The sequence below is a fragment of the Channa argus genome, chromosome 1, assembly GCF_033026475.1.
Source record: "Channa argus isolate prfri chromosome 1, Channa argus male v1.0, whole genome shotgun sequence".
NCBI lineage: Eukaryota > Metazoa > Chordata > Actinopteri > Anabantiformes > Channidae > Channa > Channa argus.
The window spans coordinates 51,886,593-51,908,756 of NC_090197.1; the positions used below are offsets into that span (position 1 = coordinate 51,886,593).

Sequence of the window (22,164 nt, forward strand, 5' to 3'; positions counted from 1 at the left end):
ATGCAAGTTTACCATAATGTGTCTATTGGCGTAAAGTTCAGATTGTGTGGTTTCATGTGCAAGTCAGAGTTCTTTGAAATCTCAAACGGTCGCGAATCTACAGCAGTTTAAAGAAGCCAAAATGATGTCACCTCTTAATTTTGTCTTAAGAGAAAATGTCTTCTGTCTTAAAAGAATGTGAAAGCACGGCCGAGGTTCTCAATCATTTGTCTGACAACTTAAAGCTTGGTTGAAATTGGTTCATGCAACTTTACAATGGTCCAAAGCAGAATGGCTGACTAGGTCATTCCAAAGTCCAGACCTCAACCCAGCAGAAATGAGAGAGCAGCGCAAAAGAAAATGGCCAAATGTCTCAATCAAGTGTAATGTTGTAAAGAGGAATGATGTTAAGTGAGATGAACTGAATTCTATTCTGGTATCAGACTTTTGGATCCACTATTATCTGTGTCAGTCTGTTCTTTATCACACTGTTGTGTAACGATGAGAACATACAGTATAGTGAGTGTCACTCAATGTTCTTTTAGTTTCTGATTAAAAGACCAAAATGACAGGATGAGCATGTTCTTTACATATTTACTACATAGTAAAAAGTACATTGCCTTTTATTTATATATACACATTATATTCATTTATTTCCTGTTTCAACAAGAATCAGGTGATATATCTAAGAGTCCCATGTGACAAAGAAACACACAGCTTACAAAGGTTGGCTGAAGTGTTACCTGACTGACATGTCAACTGTACTGCAGTAGTAAAGCCCATCTCTTCTTTCTCAACTCAATAAATTATTTTCAACATCACAAAGAATCTTAGGGCCACTTTGAACACATTTAAGGCTTTTCCATCCCCGTGAAAATCATACATTTGTCAATAATAATGGTGAATTAGTTTGTCACACTAAGTGTCATCTTACACAAGGCACAATCAGCATGCAAAGATGTCATATCGATGGAGGTAAACCCAAACAAGCTGTGAAATTTAAACATACCTGAGGCATTTAGGAAACACAAATATCTGGCCATTCATAAATATTTTACCTTAGAACTTTCTATTTTAACAATGTATTTATGTTTCTTTATATGGTTTGAATTCTACTTTGGAATGTAAGTAATCACAGGAGGTTTAGTTTTGCATTTAAGTTGCAATTTTAGATTTTAATACTGGATACACATTGCTGGCAGATGTGCCTGGTTTGTCATTTTAACAGTGTCAGATTAACACTATCATAATTACATATACACACAACAGCTAATTAGTTTAGGATTCAAATTTGTAACTGGTTTTATACAGATACTGGGTGTAAATATAGTGTTTTTTATAAACCAATTTTATTCCGAATGGAGAAAATGCTGTCAAATCAGCCTTAACTATGATGACTAAACCCCTATTTGTAAATGTAGAGATCAGGCTTGCTGTGGCAATAAAGATGATTGAAGATGATTTGCAAAAGTAATGGTATCTGGTTAGTTGTTGGCTATAGACACATACAGTACAATGAACAAATGTTAGGCACTAAACATAAAATTATGTTTTATCATTTAAATTCATGAAACATCTGCTATGACCATCTTTAGAAAAACGGAATATTTGGGGCATCAATTCACTTAATAGTTAACTTAGCAAGACGCGTGTTTTGTGAATATGTTGTAACGTCGCACACGTTATGCTGATGAATCTGTTACTGTAATGAAATTAAACGTTTGCAGTTACACTGACATGATCTGCTGAAAAATTCAAACCATATAAATTGAGATAAAGGTTTATACTATAAATCCAATGGTATTTTTATTTTAACCTGAAGTATACAATAATAACAAAATTAAGCAATAAAGTCTAAAGTCAGATTTTATTGTGAAAGTAACCAAATCTAATTACCTAAGGAGCTTTGAAGATTAATCACGTGGGGACTGATTTATTCACTGAGCTACAATAAAATAATGAAATGATATCAGTACAATACTCTTAATCAGTCATACTTGTAATCATTTGTTAGATTTATCTTTAGTAACCATGTGAATCTCTTTCCTTCCTCCATACAATTTACAGCAGACTCAAGTATCTACAGTACATTTTGGAATGTTGTAAATGTGACATCTCCAGTTCATCTGAGGAAGGATTTATATGCACCCAACCCCCCCTTTGCTTAGCAGAGAAGCTTGTTTTGGTTGAATAACAAGACAAATTCAAAACGTAGAATTGAAAAAGATATAGGCAGAAAGAAAGAGTACGATACAGTACAGTGTCTGTCTTTGGCTGATAGTGGACAAAAAATAGAATCTGCCGTCCAACACAAAACCAACACAAGTTAAAACTCTGGCATTTCAATTTCATGCAGTACCTATAATTCACATAACTTACATATGCTGATCTTTATTATTCCTGGCTGAAATGTACAGAAATTATGTATTTATGATTAATAAGCGCTGCCATATAATTCTTATTTTTTTACTATACAATTTATTGTGATTTCCAATAAGGTAAAGAGAAACAGTCCAGTTGACAGTCCAGTCTTGAAAGCACATTTTATTTCTGTCCAATTTCAGGTTTGTGTGTTTTGAGACTGATTATCATCCTCAATCCAGTAACCAGACCGAAGATGATATTAGGACCAATTCCACCCTCACAATCAAGTTCCTTCAGGGGTTATCTTTATGAATTAAGAGTTTCAAAACTTCTGAGATTATCTGGCAACTGTGTATTTGTTTAAACAAATGGGAACTTCCATAAATGTCAAATGACTCTCTATATTCCTCAAAGACATTGCACAAGACTTTTCAGTTCACTTATGATGCTGCAAAACACAGGTGTTGATGGGAGAACACTACCGAGTGCTCATTCAAGCTGGAAACTCACCCCCCAGGTATTTTTCCCATGGCATTAGATGTAGATGCAATTAGTAACAGTTATATCTTGTATTTGCTTTCATTTTCATGACTCAGACATAATCATGTTTATTCTGAGCACGTTGGGAGGCGATTGCCCGACTATCTCTTGCTTAAAGTGATTTCTCATTTGCCTAAATCTCAGTGGCAGTGATAGTAAAATTAAATATAGGAGATAAAAAGCTAATGAACTTCTTCCTTAGTATAATCAAGTGGTTTTAACGTTAACATTTGTGGACACTGTCCAGCACAACATTAAAATCACGAGGTGGTATTCATTTTGTGGCTGGCTGCTATATGTATTCCCTCTAGCAACAGACCTCATGTGCAGGGTCAAACTGACAATGAATATATCCTAGTAACTCCTGGTGGGGAAATAGATAAAAGTACTCACCTAAATTTGATGAACCCACTCGGCATCAATAAGACTAATTAGAAATATCATTAAACCCAAATAACACAAAAATCTCTGTTGCACCAGCAGGTGTTTTTTTTTTCCCGGTAACCTTTTGAGCCAAATGTGATATTCTCTGGTACTGAGGCTTCTTCTTGCACATACTTCATCATCTCCAAAACCTGGTGGCAAGCAGCTCCTGAAGTTGTAACTGAAGTGTGTTGGGTCCAGTTTTTGGAGAGGGGGTCATGTGTGTGTGATGTGGTTTACTTGACCTCATCAGAAGGGCTTGCAGTTCCAGAATTGGAAAGAAGTGGTACAGGTGAAGTGGCCTCAATGAGGGCAGGATTTAAAATGATTGGCAAGGACATAGGTGGGACTCCAACCTGCAGGGGAGAGGCGAGGGGCTGCAAGATAAGGGGGGGTTGGCTCAAGGGTGAGGAAGTCCGCGCAGAGGATGGCACTGGAATCAAGGTTTGTCCTGGAGATGACTGATCTGATCCTAGAAAACCAAAGAACAGTTATTTTATTAGAGTTAGTAATTCTTCAAATGGGACAATTCTTAAACTGGGTATGTCATCATTCAGTCTCTTACCAACGTGGCTAATGGTGTTACTGTCCTTACACCTCATTTTAACTCTGTTTACTGCTCTGTTCTAAAAGTGAAAACATTTACACTTTCTGAATTGTATGGATGATTTAAGCCTACTGTCTCTTTTAAGTATCATGGCTTTAATTTTTACTTTTTTAACTGGAGAAAATTCATCATTGTGCTGTTGGGATCACAGTCCAAACCACACAGAACATAAAAAGGATGATTCAAAAAATGATTCACTCATTTATTGCGACAAGAAGGGGACACGAGCCAGTGTCTTCTTCTGCAGAGGAATGTGTCAGGAAGGGAAACCAGTGTAAAATAAGTGCCAAATTAAACATGCGAATCATAACTTCCACACAGAATCTGACTTCCATATCGGACCGGGTTAACAACAACCACCACATGTGGTTAGTGGTTATGCCCCACAGGTAAGATGTGAGCTAGAAGAGAAGGATAATTTCTGGAGTTAAATGAAGTGATGCAGAGAATCTCCAGAGGTGAGAGAGTGGTGATTGGTGCAGATTTTAATGGGCATGTAGGTGAAGGGAACAGAGGTGATGAGAATGTGATGGGCAGGTTTGGTCTTCAGGACAGGAACACAGAAGGACAGATGGTGGTAGACTTTGCAAAGAGGATGAAAATGGCTGTAGTGAACACTTTCTTCCAGAAGAGGTAGGGGAGAGTGTAGCCAGACAACACAGGATGGTGGTGTGTAAAATGATGCTGGTGGTGAGGAAGATGAAGAGGACTAAGGCAGAGCAGAGGACAAAGTGGTGGAAGTTGAAAAAGGAAGAATGTTGTGTAGTTTTCAGGGAGGAGCTGAGACAGACTCTGGGTGGTTTGGAGGTGCTTCCAGATGACTGGACCACTACAGATAATGTGATCAGGGAGACAGGTAGGAGGGTACTCGGTGTGTCATCTGGAAAGAGGAAAGCGGACAAGGAGACTTGGTGGTGGAACGAGGAAGTGTATACAGAGAAAGAGTTTAGCTAAGAAGAAGTGGGACACTGAGAGGACTGAAGAGAGTAGACAGGAGTACAGGGAGATGCAGCATAAGGTGAAGGTAGAGGTGGCAAAGGCCAAACAAAGAGCATATGAGGACTTGGAAGGAGAACTTAAGTTGGGGTTCAGTGTCTTGCTCAAGGACACTTTGACATGTGACAGGAGGAGCCAGGGATCAAACCAACAACTGCGAGATTGGTGGACGACCGCTTTACCTTCCTTTGCCACAGTCGCCCCAATATTAGTAAGAATGAAGTGAGGAGGATGTTAAAGAGAACGAAGTGTGGAAAGGAAGTTTGTCCTAATGAAATACGGAATATGGAAGTGTCTATGAGGTGGCAGTAGAGTTTCTGACTAGTTTGTGTAATAACATCTTGGAGAGTGAAAAGATGCCCAAATACAAAATACAGTTAAATTATCAATCAATTTTAATGGCATATGTAAGGAAAATGTCTCGGTGGGACTAGACATTTCTCGGAAAATGTTCTCCAGGCGTTTTTTGCTCAGAGTAGATGCTCATACTCAACACCAGATGAAGCTCTACAAGTTGGTCTTTCTGGTGTTTTTTCTTTTGTTATTCTTTATGTGTTATTCAAGTGACTTTTAATAATATTGCTTTTGTCTGACCGTTTTCTAATAACATTTGAATTCACAATAATGGACCATAGCAGCAGTTAGAAAACAACTTCACTATGACAGAATATCTGAAAATGCTTTGTACAAACTTAAAGAAAAGATTTCTTCAATATTTTCACCATCATGTGTCAAATACAGTGGTGAGTAACCACCTTTATTTTACTCGTGTAGAAACTGATAATCTAGATTCAGCAGCCTCACTGCATATGATACTAGATACTGTTGCCCCTTCTGAAAAGGAAGGCAGTGAATCAGAGGAGGTGACCTCCATGGTACAATTCACAAATGCACATCTTAAAGCAGATGTCACAAAAGTTAGAAAGGAAGTGCAGTTCCATTAATTTAGAAGAATCCCATTTAGCCTGGAAAAACAATTTAATATTGTATATTTTTTATCGGTTTATCACTTTTTTTTTAATCACACTCAGATTGTGTGGCCATAAGGCCAGAAAAGCATATTATCCATCACTAATAGAGGGTAATAAGAACAGCACTAGTCCTGTTGAGCCTAGTTTTCCCCAACACTGAGCAGCAATGACTTCATGACCTTCTTTATGAGTAACATTGTAGCTATTAGGGAAAAAAAACACCAGATCCTCCCCACAAATATTACAGATAGATCTTCATGTTTAAAATCATCAATAAGACCCCAGACCCTCTTAGACTGCTTTTTACCCATAGATCTTGCTAATTCAACTATTGCTTGATCTAGGTGATTTAGCCAATTATACGCCGATATCCAATCACCCGTTTATTTCTAAAATCCTTAAAAAAGTAGTTGCAAAACAGTTATGCGACCACCTGTACAGGATTAACCTGTCTAAAGATTTCCACTCAGGATTTAGAGTATATCACAGTACAGAAACTACATTAGTGAATGTCACCAACTACCTTCTCTTCGCTTCAGATAAGGGACTTGTGTCCATACTGGTTCTACTAGACCTTAGTGCCGCATTTGACACTATTGACCACAACATTTTATAACAGAGACTGGAACATGGATTTGGGATTAAAGGAACTGCACTGCAATGGTTTTAATCTTATCTGTCAGACAGATTCCAACTTGTTCATGTTAATGATAAATCTAAGTGAGGAACCTTGGAGTTATCTTTGACCCGTATTTTGTCCTTTACCTCACATATAAAACAAATCTCTACAACAGCCTTCTTCCACCTACGGAACATTGCCAAAATTAGGAGCATCCTGTCTCAAAGTGATGGCCAAAAACTAGTCCATGCTTTTGTTACATGATCCATTATCTTGCCATTTGCGTTGCCATAAAATCTAGAATAGAATTCAAACCCTTACAAACAAAGCTCTTCATAGTCAGGCTCCATCATGCTCTTTTCTTTTCTCTCTTCACTTTTCACTCACCCCAACCAGTCAAGGCAGATGGCCGCCCACCCTGAGCCTCATTCTGCTGGAGGTTTCTTCTGTTAAAGGGAGTTTTTCCTCTCCAATGTTGCCTAGAGCTTGTTCGAGGGGGAATTTTTTGGGTTGCCTCCACATACTTGTATAGTCTGTGCCTTGAGATTGCTTTGTTGTGAATTGGCGCTATATAAATAAAGTTCAACAAACTGAACACAGAACCTCTTACAAGTAAGATGTAAGTAAGTAAGATGTTCCATACAACAGATTCCAAGTGGGAGACAAGCTGGGATTTATGATGGGTCAGATCAGTGCTATGTATGAATAAATTTGTCTATGTGATCTTCTCAAAAGTGTGCATGTGTGCACACACGTTTGTATACGCATGGCCAACGTGAAAGAGTAGTTTGTATGATATTCTGTGCCATGCTGGGTATTCTTGTCATTTTGCACTAACTAATACAAAAGAAGAGGAACTTGTCTTAAAAAAAAAAAAAGTAAATAAATTGCATGTTAAATTTCAACATTGGTCTAAAATAAATTGCAATTTTCCTATATTTTTCCAACAAACTCCCAGGGACCAAAATCTAGCAGGATATGAACACGACATCAATGTCTAAGATGGCCCGAAGACGCTCTCTGCAGCTGATGAAATTCAGATTGTCACAACAGTAGCAACACCAAGATAAAGAGCTCCTTTGTCATCTAATGTCATATGTCACTTAAGTCATACACCGGATACATTTATTAATGTGTAACTCTCACTAACATTGCAGTTGTTAATTCTGCAAATTCTTGACTGATAGGGCTTTAATAGCCATTTTTCAGGGGTGGCCAGACTAGGGTCAGTACTGACTTTTGGAGGCAAGTCCTGACTAAGTCAAGTCTAAATGCTAAACTTTATGTGCAACTCACCAAATAGATGCTTGAATTTCTAATCATAGTCACAGTTAAAGTAAATGAGTATAAATAAGTAATAAATACTACTCACTACTTTTTAAAATAATAGTTTCAAAATTAAATTTTAATTGACGCAACTGTGGCTCAGTGGTAAAGAGGGTTGTCTACTAATTGCAGGGTAAGTGTTTAAATATCCAGCTCCTTCTATGAAAGTGTCCTTGAAACACTGAGCCCCAGTTTTTCCTCCTGGGTCAGAGCAGCTTCTTGCATTGACTGTGCAATGACAGGCAAAATTCTCAACCCGTTTAACTGGTAAAGAAATAAAGTGCTAGAAGACAGGACTCTGTTTATGGAAAAATTAAAAGAACACATTACGATTGTGATTTTATATTCAAATATGGAGTCATGTCCACTGGACTTGTTTCTTCTTGGTTGGAAAAGTTTTGCTACCCGTCCGACTGCGTTCTTTAGTCTTAGGGAATGTTGGGTCAACTTGGTCCTCTAGCCAACTTTCCCTCAGAAGGAAGATAATGAATAACTCAAATGGTCAGGACCCCTGCCAGTTGCTGTAAGATGGAGGACCAAGAATTTCAAAACCATGCACTCTTAAACTATACCAGTGGATTAGATGTTTCTGTTTCAGTTATACCTTTACGTATTTTCAGAATAGATCTATTCTATATCTATTCTCAGACAAATTTAAAACAAACTTTACAACATGGATCACAATTTCATAAAAACAAAAAGTTGTCAACTATCTCAAAATCTACTATCTAAACATGAGTAGAGAAGATTCAACATTGTTTTTAAAAGGTCTGTAAGGTGGTTTTGTGGACTATATGATTAATCTAGAAAATGACCAAAGTTGTCCTTTCATTACTTATCACTGTACACTGCACTTTACAAGCAAACCCTTCTCAAGGACAACGGAGAATTCACCATCAGTGAATTGAATATATAAAGCTTACTGTAAATGACTAACTTTTACGTGCACACAAATCTGCAGATCACAGAGTGTGTGACTACGCTAAAACTAAAAATCTTACCAGTGGCATTGGTTGTTTGAGGCTCCTGGGGTGCTGCTGGTCTAATAGGAGTCTGGGTCTCTGCAGGCGTTACTGGAAATGTGACTGTGGAGGGTGGCTGGGCGGGTGGTGGAGAGACCTGAGGTGTGGTAGGTGGGCCTGTTACAGGTAGTGGCTGCACTGTCTCTGCTGAAGAACTGGAAATTGGATCTGAAAAAATACATAAGAAACAAGCTCAGAAATTAAGCTGCTAAGCTACTGAGACCAATTTCATCTCTTCTGTAATGTACACTGTTGTGAAAGCAAGTAAGTAATTCATATTGTTCCATTCTTCTACGTTTGCTTTTTACCTGGTATGACAGTCTGTTTGAAGAGCTCCTCCCTTAGGTGAGGCAGGAAACAGACAATTCGTTCCCAAGTTATTTCCCAAAGGTCTGAGTATCCTGTCTTGGAGTCAGCACTGTGGAAGATCCCTGCTGTGTCCATCACCAACAGCATGTTTTTCAGAGATTCTGGGATGGCCTCCAACTACCCATCCAAACGCAGACAGCAAACCAGGAAGATAAAAGTAAATCACTCAACACCAAAGTCAAGAGTTTAAAAACCTGGGAAATGTATTTCATTTTGATGCAAGTTTGTTGAGTTTTTGTTTTAATTTTTAAGATAAAGCTCAGATTATATTTTCTATTATTTGTTAAGAAAACTACAGTAATTAACAGATTTATGATAGAGAAGTTCCTGATACTTGGGATAACATGGGACATCTGAAATATGCAATTGAATAAACATGCAAGAATCAGAGGAATGAGATAAATACAGAAGACAGAATATAAACTATGTTACTATGTTCTCGATAGATTTCTAAAAGTGGTACAAATAGTTGTTGCCACTAGCTCACAGATATGAATGAACATTTCTAAGCAGAACATGGTCTTTCCCAATATTTACATGTACTTAACATAATTTTCTATATACCAGAAGAAAACAAAGGGCAGAACTTGGATAACAATGTAAATATATTAAAGTTATTCCAGAACAGCTCTGATCCCAATCCTGGAGACAGGTGCCAGAGCAGAGTGTAAATACAAGTATCAAGCATAGGGCTGATTTACAATTAGCTGGAATTATAGTACTATTCGAATTTATTGCACCACTTTCCTCACCAATAAGTCACTGGATCCTGCATGCATGTATTTGTCCATGAAATCCAGAATAGTGAGCCAAAGGGCTGCAAATGTTGGTAGGGACAGCAGAGGGGAGAGGTGCTGGAGGAAAACCTGGACATATGGGAAAACAATCATACATCAGCCATAGCTGCTGCCAAAAGAATGAGCTCAGTTAATGTTTTAGGCAGCCAATATCCCCAACGAGAAGAGCAAAGAGTGTTAAAGGAAAATCCCCTTGTTTTTGTCCAATTTAAAGTGCTGATCGATAACTTTTTGTTTTTTAACATAGTTTTTCAATCATTAATATTAATGGACTTGAGAACTTGACTCATGAGTGCACATTGGTGTACAGTGGCAATGTTGTCAAGGAAACCACACAGAGATCGTCTTTATCAAGGACCCTAAATTATTATAATATAATTTAGTACTATTTGAGGTTCCTTATGTGCCGTTTTAGTGTAGCGCTATGCAAACTTAACCTTAAATATAATATTGCACATTCAGCTAGTGCAAATGTTATTTCATTATCAGCAGTAACAAAAATGGTCAATGAGCAAAATAGAGAAAATTACATTGGTGCAAAAGTTTGGATCCCCCTTAATAAATTAGTTAAAACAGCATATTTTCTGAAGATGTATTATTAAATACATCACTTAAATGTATGAATCTGTGACAGACAAACCGAATCATCTGCACAGAGAACAGTATAGTTTCTAAATGATACTATATGCTAGTTGTTGGAATCTGGTTTGCTGAACCTTTGACAGAAGTGTGCAGCCTCTCATTCTGGTCTCCTCCATACCACCCACATCTGCTGGGCTTATGTTGTCAAGCAGCTTAGTCAACAGGGGGAAAAGCACCTGCAAACAAAGAAACACACCCCCACACACAAACATACAGGATGAAATCTGTTAGAAATCTTTCAATTGAAAAAAAATGTGGCTTCTAACTTTCAGCCTGATTAGCAATTTCAATCAACTACTATCATAATTGCACATAAATGGATAAATCAGACAGATCATTTAATATTTAGTACAGTCATGCACTGTAGATATACTTCTTTATTACCTTATTGAAACAGGATTCCCACTCAGTTGCATCAAGTGTCTGCAGATCATGGACAAGCAGTGCCCTCTGGAGATAGGTGAGGGCCTGCATTCGAACCTGTCGTCTAGCATCACAGCACAGCCAAGCGATGCCTGGAGTAGGCAACAGTTTAACAGTAATAAGCTGTGGTGGACATTCAAACAACCTAAAGCCTCAAACGTGCCCAACATAGGGAGGAATGCACAGATTTTTGGCAATTACTTCTTTAGTACTTAGCAGCCTTCAAGTTTATGGTTAAATCCTTTTCACCAACAATGTTTTTATATCAATATTTAACCAACAGGGGCTTCAAGGTTTTACCGAATTGTCCTCAGAATAAACTCATAAATACTCTACTCATACTCTACACAAGTTACAGAACCATTATAGATTGTACAAATCATTCTGTATATAAAACTTCAAATTATTTTTCATAACAAGATTTGTTTAATTAGTGTTAGGTTTAGTTTTACTAACACATGGGCAGACTTTGATTTAAAAACAAGGAGGAATCACTTCATGGTGATTATATCTTATTTCCTGCAACTTTGCTGCTGTCTACTTGTTTCTTGATAGCTGATCTAACACTTCTACACACATAAATGGGTAACCACAAACTATATTACTTCACTTTGACACCCCTCCCTAGTGTAAAATACCATTTTGCCAGCTGATTGGCTGAATACAACACATTACTTTAGTAATAAAGTACTCTGATCATGAGCACATGAGCATGGTCGCCTCTATGGTTACAGTCACACTGCTTGATGAAGTGGTCCAAACTTCATCAGGCAGCAACAAACAAAAAGTGTTGGTGGTGGTAAGAAAAACTGTAAATATTTAAATCAGATCTGGGCCACTTTTTTATGTGGTCCTAGTCTGGTTTGAGTCGTACAGTACAGTGTACATACACTACTAATAACTACAGGTCAGGGTATTTGACTTTTGGGTGAAATTTATGGAGTGATATTATATCATGAACGTACGGCATTTAAGTACAAGCATGCAATGATAATTTCTTCATCACAATTTATTGAAACAAAAGATAACAACAGTAAAAAAAAAATGTCAATATCTCAATAACTTGTCAATGATCTCATGATGTCAAAACGTGAACAGTATGATGAGAGAGGACTTTTTAAATACAAATGGTCATTGAACCAGAACATTTGATTAATGGATGAGACATGATGCGGTTAATCAGCTTGTTAAAGAACAGCATGTTATGCAATAAGTGCAGAAACACTGAAATGTTGGACATAAAAAATTAAAACTTTATAGTTTATCTTAGGAAACAAGTACATGTACTTCACCGGAAAGTCAAATATCCTTAACTTTTTGTGAGTAGGTTATGTCATTTTTGTTTAGTGGCCCACAGTTTAAGCAGATGAGTGCATACTAGTCAGTTTAAGAACCTCCAACAAAGGAACACAGGCTATGCATCAGCCCTGTGATAGACTGATGGCCTGTTCATGGTGTAACCCTGCTTTTTGAGAGCTTGGATCTGCAGTTATATGATATACTGTAAATGAACTAGAGCTACTAGTTCATTTGTACTACTGTGCTACTGGAAGGAGCACTGAACCTCCTACAATAAGTCAAAGCTGTCGCTCATTTTTCAAAAGTCTCAAACCAAATGTACATTATAAATGACATTACAATTTACAAAGACTGTTGTAAATGGATGACTAGTTAGAGCTGTTGTATGTTGAGAGAAGTCCCCACCTTGCAGCAGTGGACACCAGCATCTGGTCCATAGAGTTTGGGAGTCTGCTTCAATTTTTCTACCTGCAGCCTCCAGGTGGCGCTGTTCCTCAGCCCAGGAGCTGTATATGCTGGCAGCACGGGTGTGCAAGGTGTGCATCAGGTCTAACAACTGCACAATCACACACACCAACATTGTTAACAAAAAACATGGATGGATGTCATTGGATCTACAGTACAATAGAAAATGTTTTGGACAGTGGTAGAGGAGATGGTTACAGTCCTATTAACAGAATTAGTTCTAGTTCGAATGATTTATATTGAGAGCTTTCCTTCTCTTCTCTTCTGCTGTGGTGCCAACAACCTTAATCCCAACTACACTAATGGAGTTGCCCAGTGGCCACAGGCCAGACTGCTTTTACTGTTCAGATTATAGGTGTGAATGTGTGTAACTGTGCTAATGTTACCAGGATGTTCCAGATCACCTCTAAGTGAAACCGTTAAAACAATGGATGGAAAAATTAAGCCATTCTGTATATGTATGATAATATAATTGGGAGTTTTAGGTTTTTAATATGTAGTATAACGAACAAGCTTGTAGTCAGTTTCTAAGTTCTTTGTATAGCTATAAGTTTCATTTACATTTTTCTTGTGTTGTCATACAGGTGTGAAACTGCAGTGACGCAAATAATGTTTCTAAATTATTAGCTGTGTGTTTGGAACCAGGACGAGAGCCAGCAGCAGTCTGAAAGACACATTGTCCCATTACACTGCATGCTTTTGTTCCAGGTCTAAAATAGTTTTATTGTGCTGCCACACACACTGTGGTAGAGCGGTCGTCCTCTAATCCCACAGTTGTTGTTCAAGCCCCGGCTCATCTGGTCACTTGTTAAAGATATATAGATATAAATATACAGAAAATCACAAGGTAAAGCACCCAGAGGATCTGGAGGTCTTGATATTTGTGTGAAGGCTAAAGAGTCTAAGCTGTATAATATTTTTTTACATGGCTTTTTGTAAGTAGTTTCCTGTTTGCTGTTTTGTTTTTATGGGGTGACCGTGGCTCAGGAGGTAGACCGGTCATCCAGCAATCCTAGGGTTGTTTCCTGCCTCTTCCCATCACAAAACGAAGCCTCACTAATCAACAAACAGAACCCCAACCCCAGTTGCTCCTGGTGAGTGCAGGCCAGCTGTATAGCCCCCCATCGTGACTGTGAGTGCAAACAGGCAGAGGCCCTCTGTGCCAGCAGGCAAGGCAGGCAGCTACTGGAACCCCAGTCCAGTAGGGGGCCACCAAGGGCTTACAAATTCTAAACTATACATACAGAACTGACTGTGTTCAAAATTGCAATGACACTACCACTTGCAGACCTCCCTAAGAGGACCCACACTGCCATGATTCAGTGTAAAAAAAACAGGTCCCACAGAACAATGAAGACCAGAAAATGAAGAGGAGTTTTAAGTCTTGGAGCAAACAAAGAGGAACAGGAGAAAACGTGAGCTTGTGGTAAGATGACCAGTGGAGATAATAATGATTAAATATAATAAACTAAATAGCGTCAGCTAAATGCTGCAAGTTTAGCCGTAACTGTGTTGAAGAGACTGTTGACTAACAGAACTTTACTGGTATCACATTGTTTCTTTTATTCACTTTGACATTTAACATGAGTTAACTTTGCTAACTTGGTTAGCAGAGTGGCCTAATGTGTCCAGCTTTGCTGGAGTCACCAGAAGGCTGCAAATAATCAGATAACTCAAATAATTCTTTTTCTGTGGTAAACTGATGAAATCTGTGTCAAACTGTCAAGCTATGAATGCTGAGTTATAGAATTTAGATGCAAAGAAATTTGGACAAGTATACTATAAATCACTGACGTATTACTTTAAGTTATTTTGCTATGTGCTGTTTAATTTATTGCATTTTCAATATCTTAAGCACAGAGGTTTTATGCTGCATACATTTTTCATTTTTGCCTAGGGCCCCAACAGACTCTGGGATCGCCACTGCAAATAGGTGAATGAGTAGCAGTCTAAAGTGTTTTGAGTACCAGTAGATAAAAAAGTGCTAAATAAGTTCAGACCATTTACCATTTTTTACAAAATTAGAAGCATCCTGTCTCAAAGTGATGCCGAAAAACTGGTCCATGCATTTGTTACCTCTAGGTTGGACTACTGTAATTCCCTACTTTCAGGATGCCCCACTAACTCCCTAAAGAGCCTGCAATTAATCCAAAATGCTGCAGCAAGAGTGCTGACTGGAACTAGCAAGAGAGGTCATATTTCACCTTCACTAGCTTCTCTCCATTGGCTTCCCATTAAATCTAGAATAGAATTTAAAACCGTGCTTCTTACATATAAAGCTCTGAACGGTCAGAATCCATCATATATAAAAGACCTCATAGCACCATATCATCCCAGTAGACCACTTCGCTCTCAGAATGCAGACCTACTTGTGGTTCCCAGAATTTCCAAAGGTAGAATGGGAGGTAGAGCCTTTAGCTATCAAGCTCCTCTTCTGTAGATCCAGCTCCCAGTTCAGATTTGCAAAGCAGACACAGTCTCTACTTGTAAGTCTAGGCTCTTTAATAAAGCTTAAAGTTAATTATAGTTATGCCGCTATAAGCTTAGACTGCTTTGGGACCTAACCCCCAATGCACAGATCTCCTTTCCTCTTCTCATCACTCTCTCCTCTCAACCCACATTTATTTGTCACCACTGTATAACATGAACTTTTTGTGATCTTTCTACCGTAGTTATCTTTCCCGTTCTGTACCTTTCTGCGGGGTCCTCGGCTTTGGAGCTATGTGTTTTCCAGTACACAGGTCTTACCAACCTGCCCAATGTTTTGTTGCTCTTATCCTTCTCTCTCCACTTTCCACTCACCCCAACAGGTCAAGGCAGATGTGTGCCCGCCCTGAGCCGGGTTCCGCTGAAGCTTTCTTCTGTAAAAGGGAGTTTTTCCTCTCCATTGTTTCCTAGGTCTTGCTCAAGGGAATTTGTTGGGTTTTCTCTATACATATTTAAAGTCTTGACTTTTTCCTGTAAAGTGCCCTGAGATGACTTTGTTGTGAATTGGCGCTATATAAATAAAGCTGTATTAAATTTAAGGGAACATTCTTTCACTGAGGTAATAATCCTATCATTCAGCTAAGTTGGATGATCTTTATCAAATTTGTTGACTGACTTTAAGAGTCTTAATTTCTTAGCAATGCTTTTTGCTGGAATGTGATTATGTCACACGATTACATTTTTCATTGTGACCTGCCAAGGGACTGCAGATAGTGAGCTCAAGCTTAAATTTACTGTAGCTCTGTACAATGTAACAAGGTTCATGTAATGTACTTATATTTGTATTCATTTTGGTATTTATTGTATCTATTTACTTTTACTGTACAAATATTTTTTGAAACTTAAATGATAGTCAACAGAAATAAATAACATAAAAAGTTAGGATAAAACATATGAAAACAGTACAAACGAATGAGCAAGACAAAAAGCTGACTGTGATCTGTGGATGACCCGAATCAATTCTCTTATTTCATCATTAGTATTATTTTGCAAAACATGCAGTCTGTAATGTTCGTCTCAATTTGCACCACCATAAACAAGCAACCTCAATTTCTTTCTTTCCAATATGTCATTAAAGCCTCACACCATTTATTACCAACTATATTTGTTTGGCCTAAACCTTAAATTAATTCACAGCAAATGTATTCACATTCTTCTTTTCCTTTGGGCTGTTCCCTTTCAGGAGTCGCCACAGCGAATCATGTGCCTCCATCTAACCCTGTCCTCTGTATCCTCTTCTCTCACACCCACTAACTTCATGTCCTCCCTCACTACATCCATAAATCTCCTCTTTGCTCTTCCTCTAGACCTCCTGCCTGGCAGCTCCAACCTCAGCATCCTTCTACCGATATATTCAGAGTTTCTCCTCTGAACATGTCCAAACCACCTCAATCTGGCCTCTCTGACTTTAGCTCCAACACATCTAACATTAGCTGTCCCTCTGATGTCCTCATTCCTGATCCTGTCCATCCTCGTCACTCCCAAAAAGAACCTCAACATCTTAAGCTCTGCTACCTCCATCTCTGCCTCCTGTCTTTTCTTCAGTGCCACTGTCTCTAAGCCGAACAACATCGCTGGTCTCACCACCGTCTTGAACATCTTTCCTTTCATTCTTGCTGATATTCTTTTATCACACAACACATCTGACACTTTTCTCCACCTGTTCCAACCTGCCTGCACTCGCCTCTTCACCTCTTTTCCACACTCACCGTTGCTCTGAACCGTTGACCCTAAGTACTTAAAGTCCTGCACCTTCTTCACCTCTGCTCCCTGTAACCTCACTGTTCCACCTGGGTCCCTCTCATTGACACACATGTATTCTGTCTTGCAGCGGCTAAGCTTCATTCCTCTGTTTTCCAGAGCAGACCTCCTCCTCTCTAGATTTTCCTCCACCTGCTCCCTGCTCTCACTACAAATCACAATGTCATCTGCAAACATCATAGTCCATGGAGATTCCTGTCTAACCTCATCTGTCAGCCTGTCCATCACCAGAGCAAACAAGAAGGGGCTCAGAGCTGATCCTTGATGCAGACCCACCTCCACCTTGAACTCCTCTGTCACACCTACAGCACCTCACCACTGTCTTACAGCTGTCATACATGTCCTGCACCACTCTAACATACTTCTCTGCCGCTCCAGACGTCCTCATATAATACCACAGCTCCTGTCCCACTTCTTCTAAACTAACCTCTTTCTCTGTATACACTCCTGAACATCATCGTTCCACCACCAAGTCTCCTTGTCCACTTTCCTCTTTCCAGATGATACACTGAGTACCCTCCAACCTGTCTCCCTGATCACATTAGCTGTAGTGGTCCTGTCATCTGGAAGCACCTCCAAAGCACCCAGAGTCTGTCTCAGTTCCTCCTGAAAACTACACAACATTCCTCCTTCTTCAACTTCCAAGACATTACATATTACAGTACACATATTAACCAGCTTCTATTATTTTTACTGATATAGCAATAGTAACTCAACTGGATGTTTTTGGGATTGGGGGACATTAAATTGACATGAGGTAGAAGGGGGAAGAGGGTCATTGTACTTACATCCTGACTAACCTGTAATGACACCGTGTGGTAGCTAGCTGGGACACCCTCATCCTCCTCCTCGTCACTGTGGGAACGTGATGGACGCTGGCTGGATGTCCGGCTACCACCTCGTCTTGTGTTTCCTCCTCCTTCTTTGTCTCTCCCTCCTGCCTTTTTCCTCAACCGGGACTTAGAGGAGTCGTATCTGTGGCTCTTCTTTTTGTCATGATTGCGGTAACCTGAAAAAATAATAATAGTAAAAAAAAGTCCTAAAAGTCCCAAAAAGCAGTAAGAGGTATTCATGATATTTTTCATTCTCACATTGGCGTTTAGGAAGGTCCTTGAAAAATAGAATGTTTATGGTTCGCTAAAACTATGGTTATGCCTGTTTAAAGAAATGCGTAATTCAAAAATATACATTGCTCTAACATACATCTAACGCTGTTTATCCCAGTGTCTATTCTGAAGTTGAAATCTGGTTAATATTTTATCAAGTCATATATTCCTAAGTAGGAAGTAGATATTTGACTATTTACTGAGAATTTCCACAGGTGGTCATAATGTTATGCATGATCAGTGTAAGACATCGTAATACATCTAATTCACAAAACCAGATTACTGCTAATACTTGTTAAATGTATGATGACTAAGTACTGTATTAATCATAATTCAGCAATCAAACAGAACTACACAAAAGAGAAGTCAGACAGCAGCTTTTTCTGTCACTATAAGGTTAAAATCTGTGACCAATGCTTCCAAATAAGTCTGAGGTGGAGGAGAAATCTGGTCAATCTTCTGTTGCATGTATACGCTATTTCCAGTAACTAGATATCTTTAAGCGCATTTAAACACTGTTCCTCAAATACCCAACAAAGTATAAATGTAGTCCATGTGTCCCAAAGGTTTCCATTTATCTTGAAACCACCTTTAACAAGAAGTCTACAAAAGCACATAATAATAGCAGGTCTTCACTAGTGCTTTGTTTAAAGTCACATATAAATAATCTCTGACAGCACTGAACCAAAGGCCCAAAGATGAGACAAAATGATAAAGACAATGAGCTGTGCCTGAACAAAATTCCACCCCGGCCATTTCTTAGCTTCTTCTCTTATTAGGACAATGAGATAAAATTGTTACAAGTAAAAAACATAAAGGAGAACAAAAAACAAAAGCTGGATGTTGCTTATGTGTTTAAGGTTCTGTATACAGTCCCCTTCAAAAGTATTGGAACATTACAAATTCATGTGTTTTTTCAGTACAATGAAGACGTTTAACATCAAGAGATGGTGATCAGATAAAAGTTTATAATTCCTTAAAAAATATTTTTCTGAGCCAGGTTGGAAAAAAAGCCTGGTGAAATAATTTTTGTAATAAACAGGTCTATTGCATGTTCTGCTGGACACACACAGAAAAACTCAGAACAGAAGAACTGAAACCGTGGAAGACTTTGAATGAAACAATGAAAGTGTGGTCAAGACACTGACTGTCACGGCTTTAATTTAAGAGTTTAGTTAAAATATTTGGACAACCTAACATAACTCAAATAGTCACATTTGATACTTGGCAGCATGAGACATCAAAATTGGGGTCTATGAACAAAAACGTATTACCTCCATGATTCAACCTATACTTTGACCAAACTCCTAAATTAAAGATTTAAGTCTAAATTTTAAGAACATCTTGTTTTAATTTCAAACCCATACAAAGTAATAAATGTGTCACTGTTCAAATATATTTTGTATTGGCCAATGTGTGTTCAATTTATCTCAGTATTTAATGTAATTCAAGCTTAAAATGTAATTTATCGTCTTACCTCCATTAAGGCTGGCTTCCACAAATACTCGTATAGCTCTCACACAAAGCTCAAAGTTATCAGGGGTGACATGTGCAGCATCACGAACGATGAAAGAAAGTGTTTCTACACACTTAATGAGAGACTTTGTGTCATGTTGACCCAGGTCCTGACCCAGCGTCAGGATGTACTGGTTGACCAATGGGTGATTCAGCTGAGCTTTAGAGCTTACTAGAGGGGTCTTACTTATCTCAAGGTCATCTTTCCCAACCTGGAAGAAAACATACATCAAATATAGAAATAGCATTGTTTTACATTGTAGGCTGAAAAACTGTAAATGATTTAGTTGATTTTATTTAACATATGATTCATAAACAGTATTTTTAATCTTGTATATGTGTAACTGACCCCTATGGCTCACAATGTTTAAGCAACAATATACAGTAAACCTTGCTGTTCATCGTGTGGATATTTTGTACATATATCAGGAATCACGTGTTTTTGTGTGCTGACCATGAGCCATCCGCTACTTGCAACATCCACATCAGTAGTAGAACGAGGGACCCTCATCTTGTGCTCAGTGTAGACCTCTGAGTCAGATGTATAGCCACGGTCTACAGTCACTTCACTGGGATGATGAGATGACAGCTCACTGTCTGACTGAGCACCTGGAGACATAACAGAGTATAAAAATAATTTATCTTCTGACATGTTTTAGCCAATTTTGTTAATCTAGGGCTTAGTATGTAGGACTGGGATAAAAATAAGAAAATGGATATAAAGTTATTTGTATTTATTTACATTATTTATGGTGAATAGCATTGCTTGTTATGCTCTAACTTATCAAGTTGTCATAGGTATGAAATTACAATAAAAAGGATGATAAAAAGTCTGTCACAGCTTCTACTGCATCTCTCAATATTAAGAGAATTTATGAAGTATGTTTCTATTAAGCAAATTATGTAAAATATATTTATATAATTTCAATATTTTTTCAACATACTGTCTTACAGGGAGTGATAATCTGCAATATTCTGCAAATATGCCCTTGATCAATGATGTCATAGATTGTATTATGGAGGTCCGGTTAGCAGAATCTCCTCCTCCTGAATGTTTGACACAAAGCCATGATGCTGAGAGAAATACTAAACCTGTGTCGATGTCACTAGTGGTAGAGATGAACTGGAAGGAGGCAGGTGGTTTTACTCCAGCACCAATACACTCCAGCAGGGAGAAGAGAGTGTACCAGTCGTCCGTACAGTGGATGTTAGCTGCATTAGTCTTCACAAGCTCGTGAAGGCCATAGGCAACCTCCCTACTGACCCTGGACAAGACGTGAGGTTTCATCATCAGCAGGAGACGCAGAGAATGGAGAACCTGTGGGTTTAAAAAGATCAGGGCTTTAAGTATGGCAAGGTTGTTTTATCTGACTTCTATGGACACTGTCTAATTTTACATTTACTTATACTTCTAGTAAGATCTTTGTCCATTTTAGTGGTAAATGTTCTGCTGGCTTTTCCAACTTATTGTTACTTATTGTTCTTGTTTGTTTATACACCAACCAGCCAAAACCTTGATAAAAGGTTGTTGTGAGTCCTGGACATCACCAAATATTTGACTGAGCACCAACATAAAACTGCTGTTTGGATGTAAGCCACTCTGTCAGTGTAACCACTGGGACAGCCTGCTAAAATAAGAAGCTGAATTGTTTCAGCCATCATCTCCTCAGTGGGATTATGTCACTCGATAAGTGTTGTCCTTAGTTTACCTGTGAGCTAATATCTTCACGTCGTAGTAGGCGGATCGCAAGTCGAAGGAGTCCTACGACAGCCCTCTCTACCAGGAAGCAACTCTCACTGGCATGGACGCAGAGGTGGCAGAAGTGGTCCCGCACTGTCTGCCACACACAGGACACACGGTCTCTACACACCAAAACACAGAAAAAATATTACTGTATATTAAAAATGAATGAGACAAAACAAATGCCTGTGTTGTGAAGGTACAGTATTAATTAAGAAATTATTGTTGAAAATTCTCTTTCCTACCGATTCTCTAGAACAATACGCAGCAACATCTCCAAGCAGAAGGCAGCATCTTCTTCATCGTAAGTCTCTTCATCTGGGGTCACTGATATCAAAGCCTAGGAGAAAATCGAATCCTTTAATAATCTTATTATGTTCTTCTTCTCTTGTCTATATCCGTGGTTCCCAACCAGTCATCAGGGACTCTCTGTAGCAAATACTACAATACATGACAATCCAATTATCAGCTGTACACTGTGTATATAAGAAATGTTAAAAATAATAGAAGAAGAAGAATAACCTTCATTAGCTCCTGTAGAGACTCCAGCTGAAGGAATTTACTCTCAGTGATCAGCTTTTCTGGGTCACAAAGCTAAAAGAGAGGAAACTTGTTGAAAACTGTTGGAAAACGTTTTATACAGTGAAAACTATACACTAGGTGGCATAATCTCCACTCCATTGATTCTAGTGGTTTTAAGTAGATTTCAACA

At 38.4% G+C, this 22,164-nt stretch overlaps 1 protein-coding gene across 5 annotated transcripts in view; it reads right to left on the minus strand.

Annotated features, from left to right (window-relative positions):
* Positions 1-557: 557 nt before the first annotated feature.
* gbf1 (golgi brefeldin A resistant guanine nucleotide exchange factor 1) overlaps positions 558-22,164 on the minus strand; it is a 96,067-nt gene continuing 74,460 nt past the window's right edge. For 3 of the 5 annotated variants that reach the window (XM_067475716.1, XM_067475726.1, XM_067475707.1), the window contains 14 exons: positions 21,975-22,046; positions 21,698-21,792; positions 21,421-21,574; positions 20,804-21,029; positions 20,166-20,320; positions 19,674-19,923; positions 17,879-18,099; positions 12,783-12,933; positions 11,040-11,170; positions 10,730-10,831; positions 9,969-10,082; positions 9,156-9,333; positions 8,827-9,015; positions 558-3,778 (listed from right to left, as the gene is read on the minus strand). In XM_067475716.1, the coding sequence (XP_067331817.1) occupies positions 3,543-3,778; positions 8,827-9,015; positions 9,156-9,333; positions 9,969-10,082; positions 10,730-10,831; positions 11,040-11,170; positions 12,783-12,933; positions 17,879-18,099; positions 19,674-19,923; positions 20,166-20,320; positions 20,804-21,029; positions 21,421-21,574; positions 21,698-21,792; positions 21,975-22,046 (2,274 nt within the window). In that variant the 3' untranslated portion in view covers positions 558-3,542. The remainder of the gene's footprint in view (positions 3,779-8,826; positions 9,016-9,155; positions 9,334-9,968; positions 10,083-10,729; positions 10,832-11,039; positions 11,171-12,782; positions 12,934-17,878; positions 18,100-19,673; positions 19,924-20,165; positions 20,321-20,803; positions 21,030-21,420; positions 21,575-21,697; positions 21,793-21,974; positions 22,047-22,164) is intronic. The other 2 variants (XM_067475735.1, XM_067475720.1) reach the window with 1 other exon arrangement.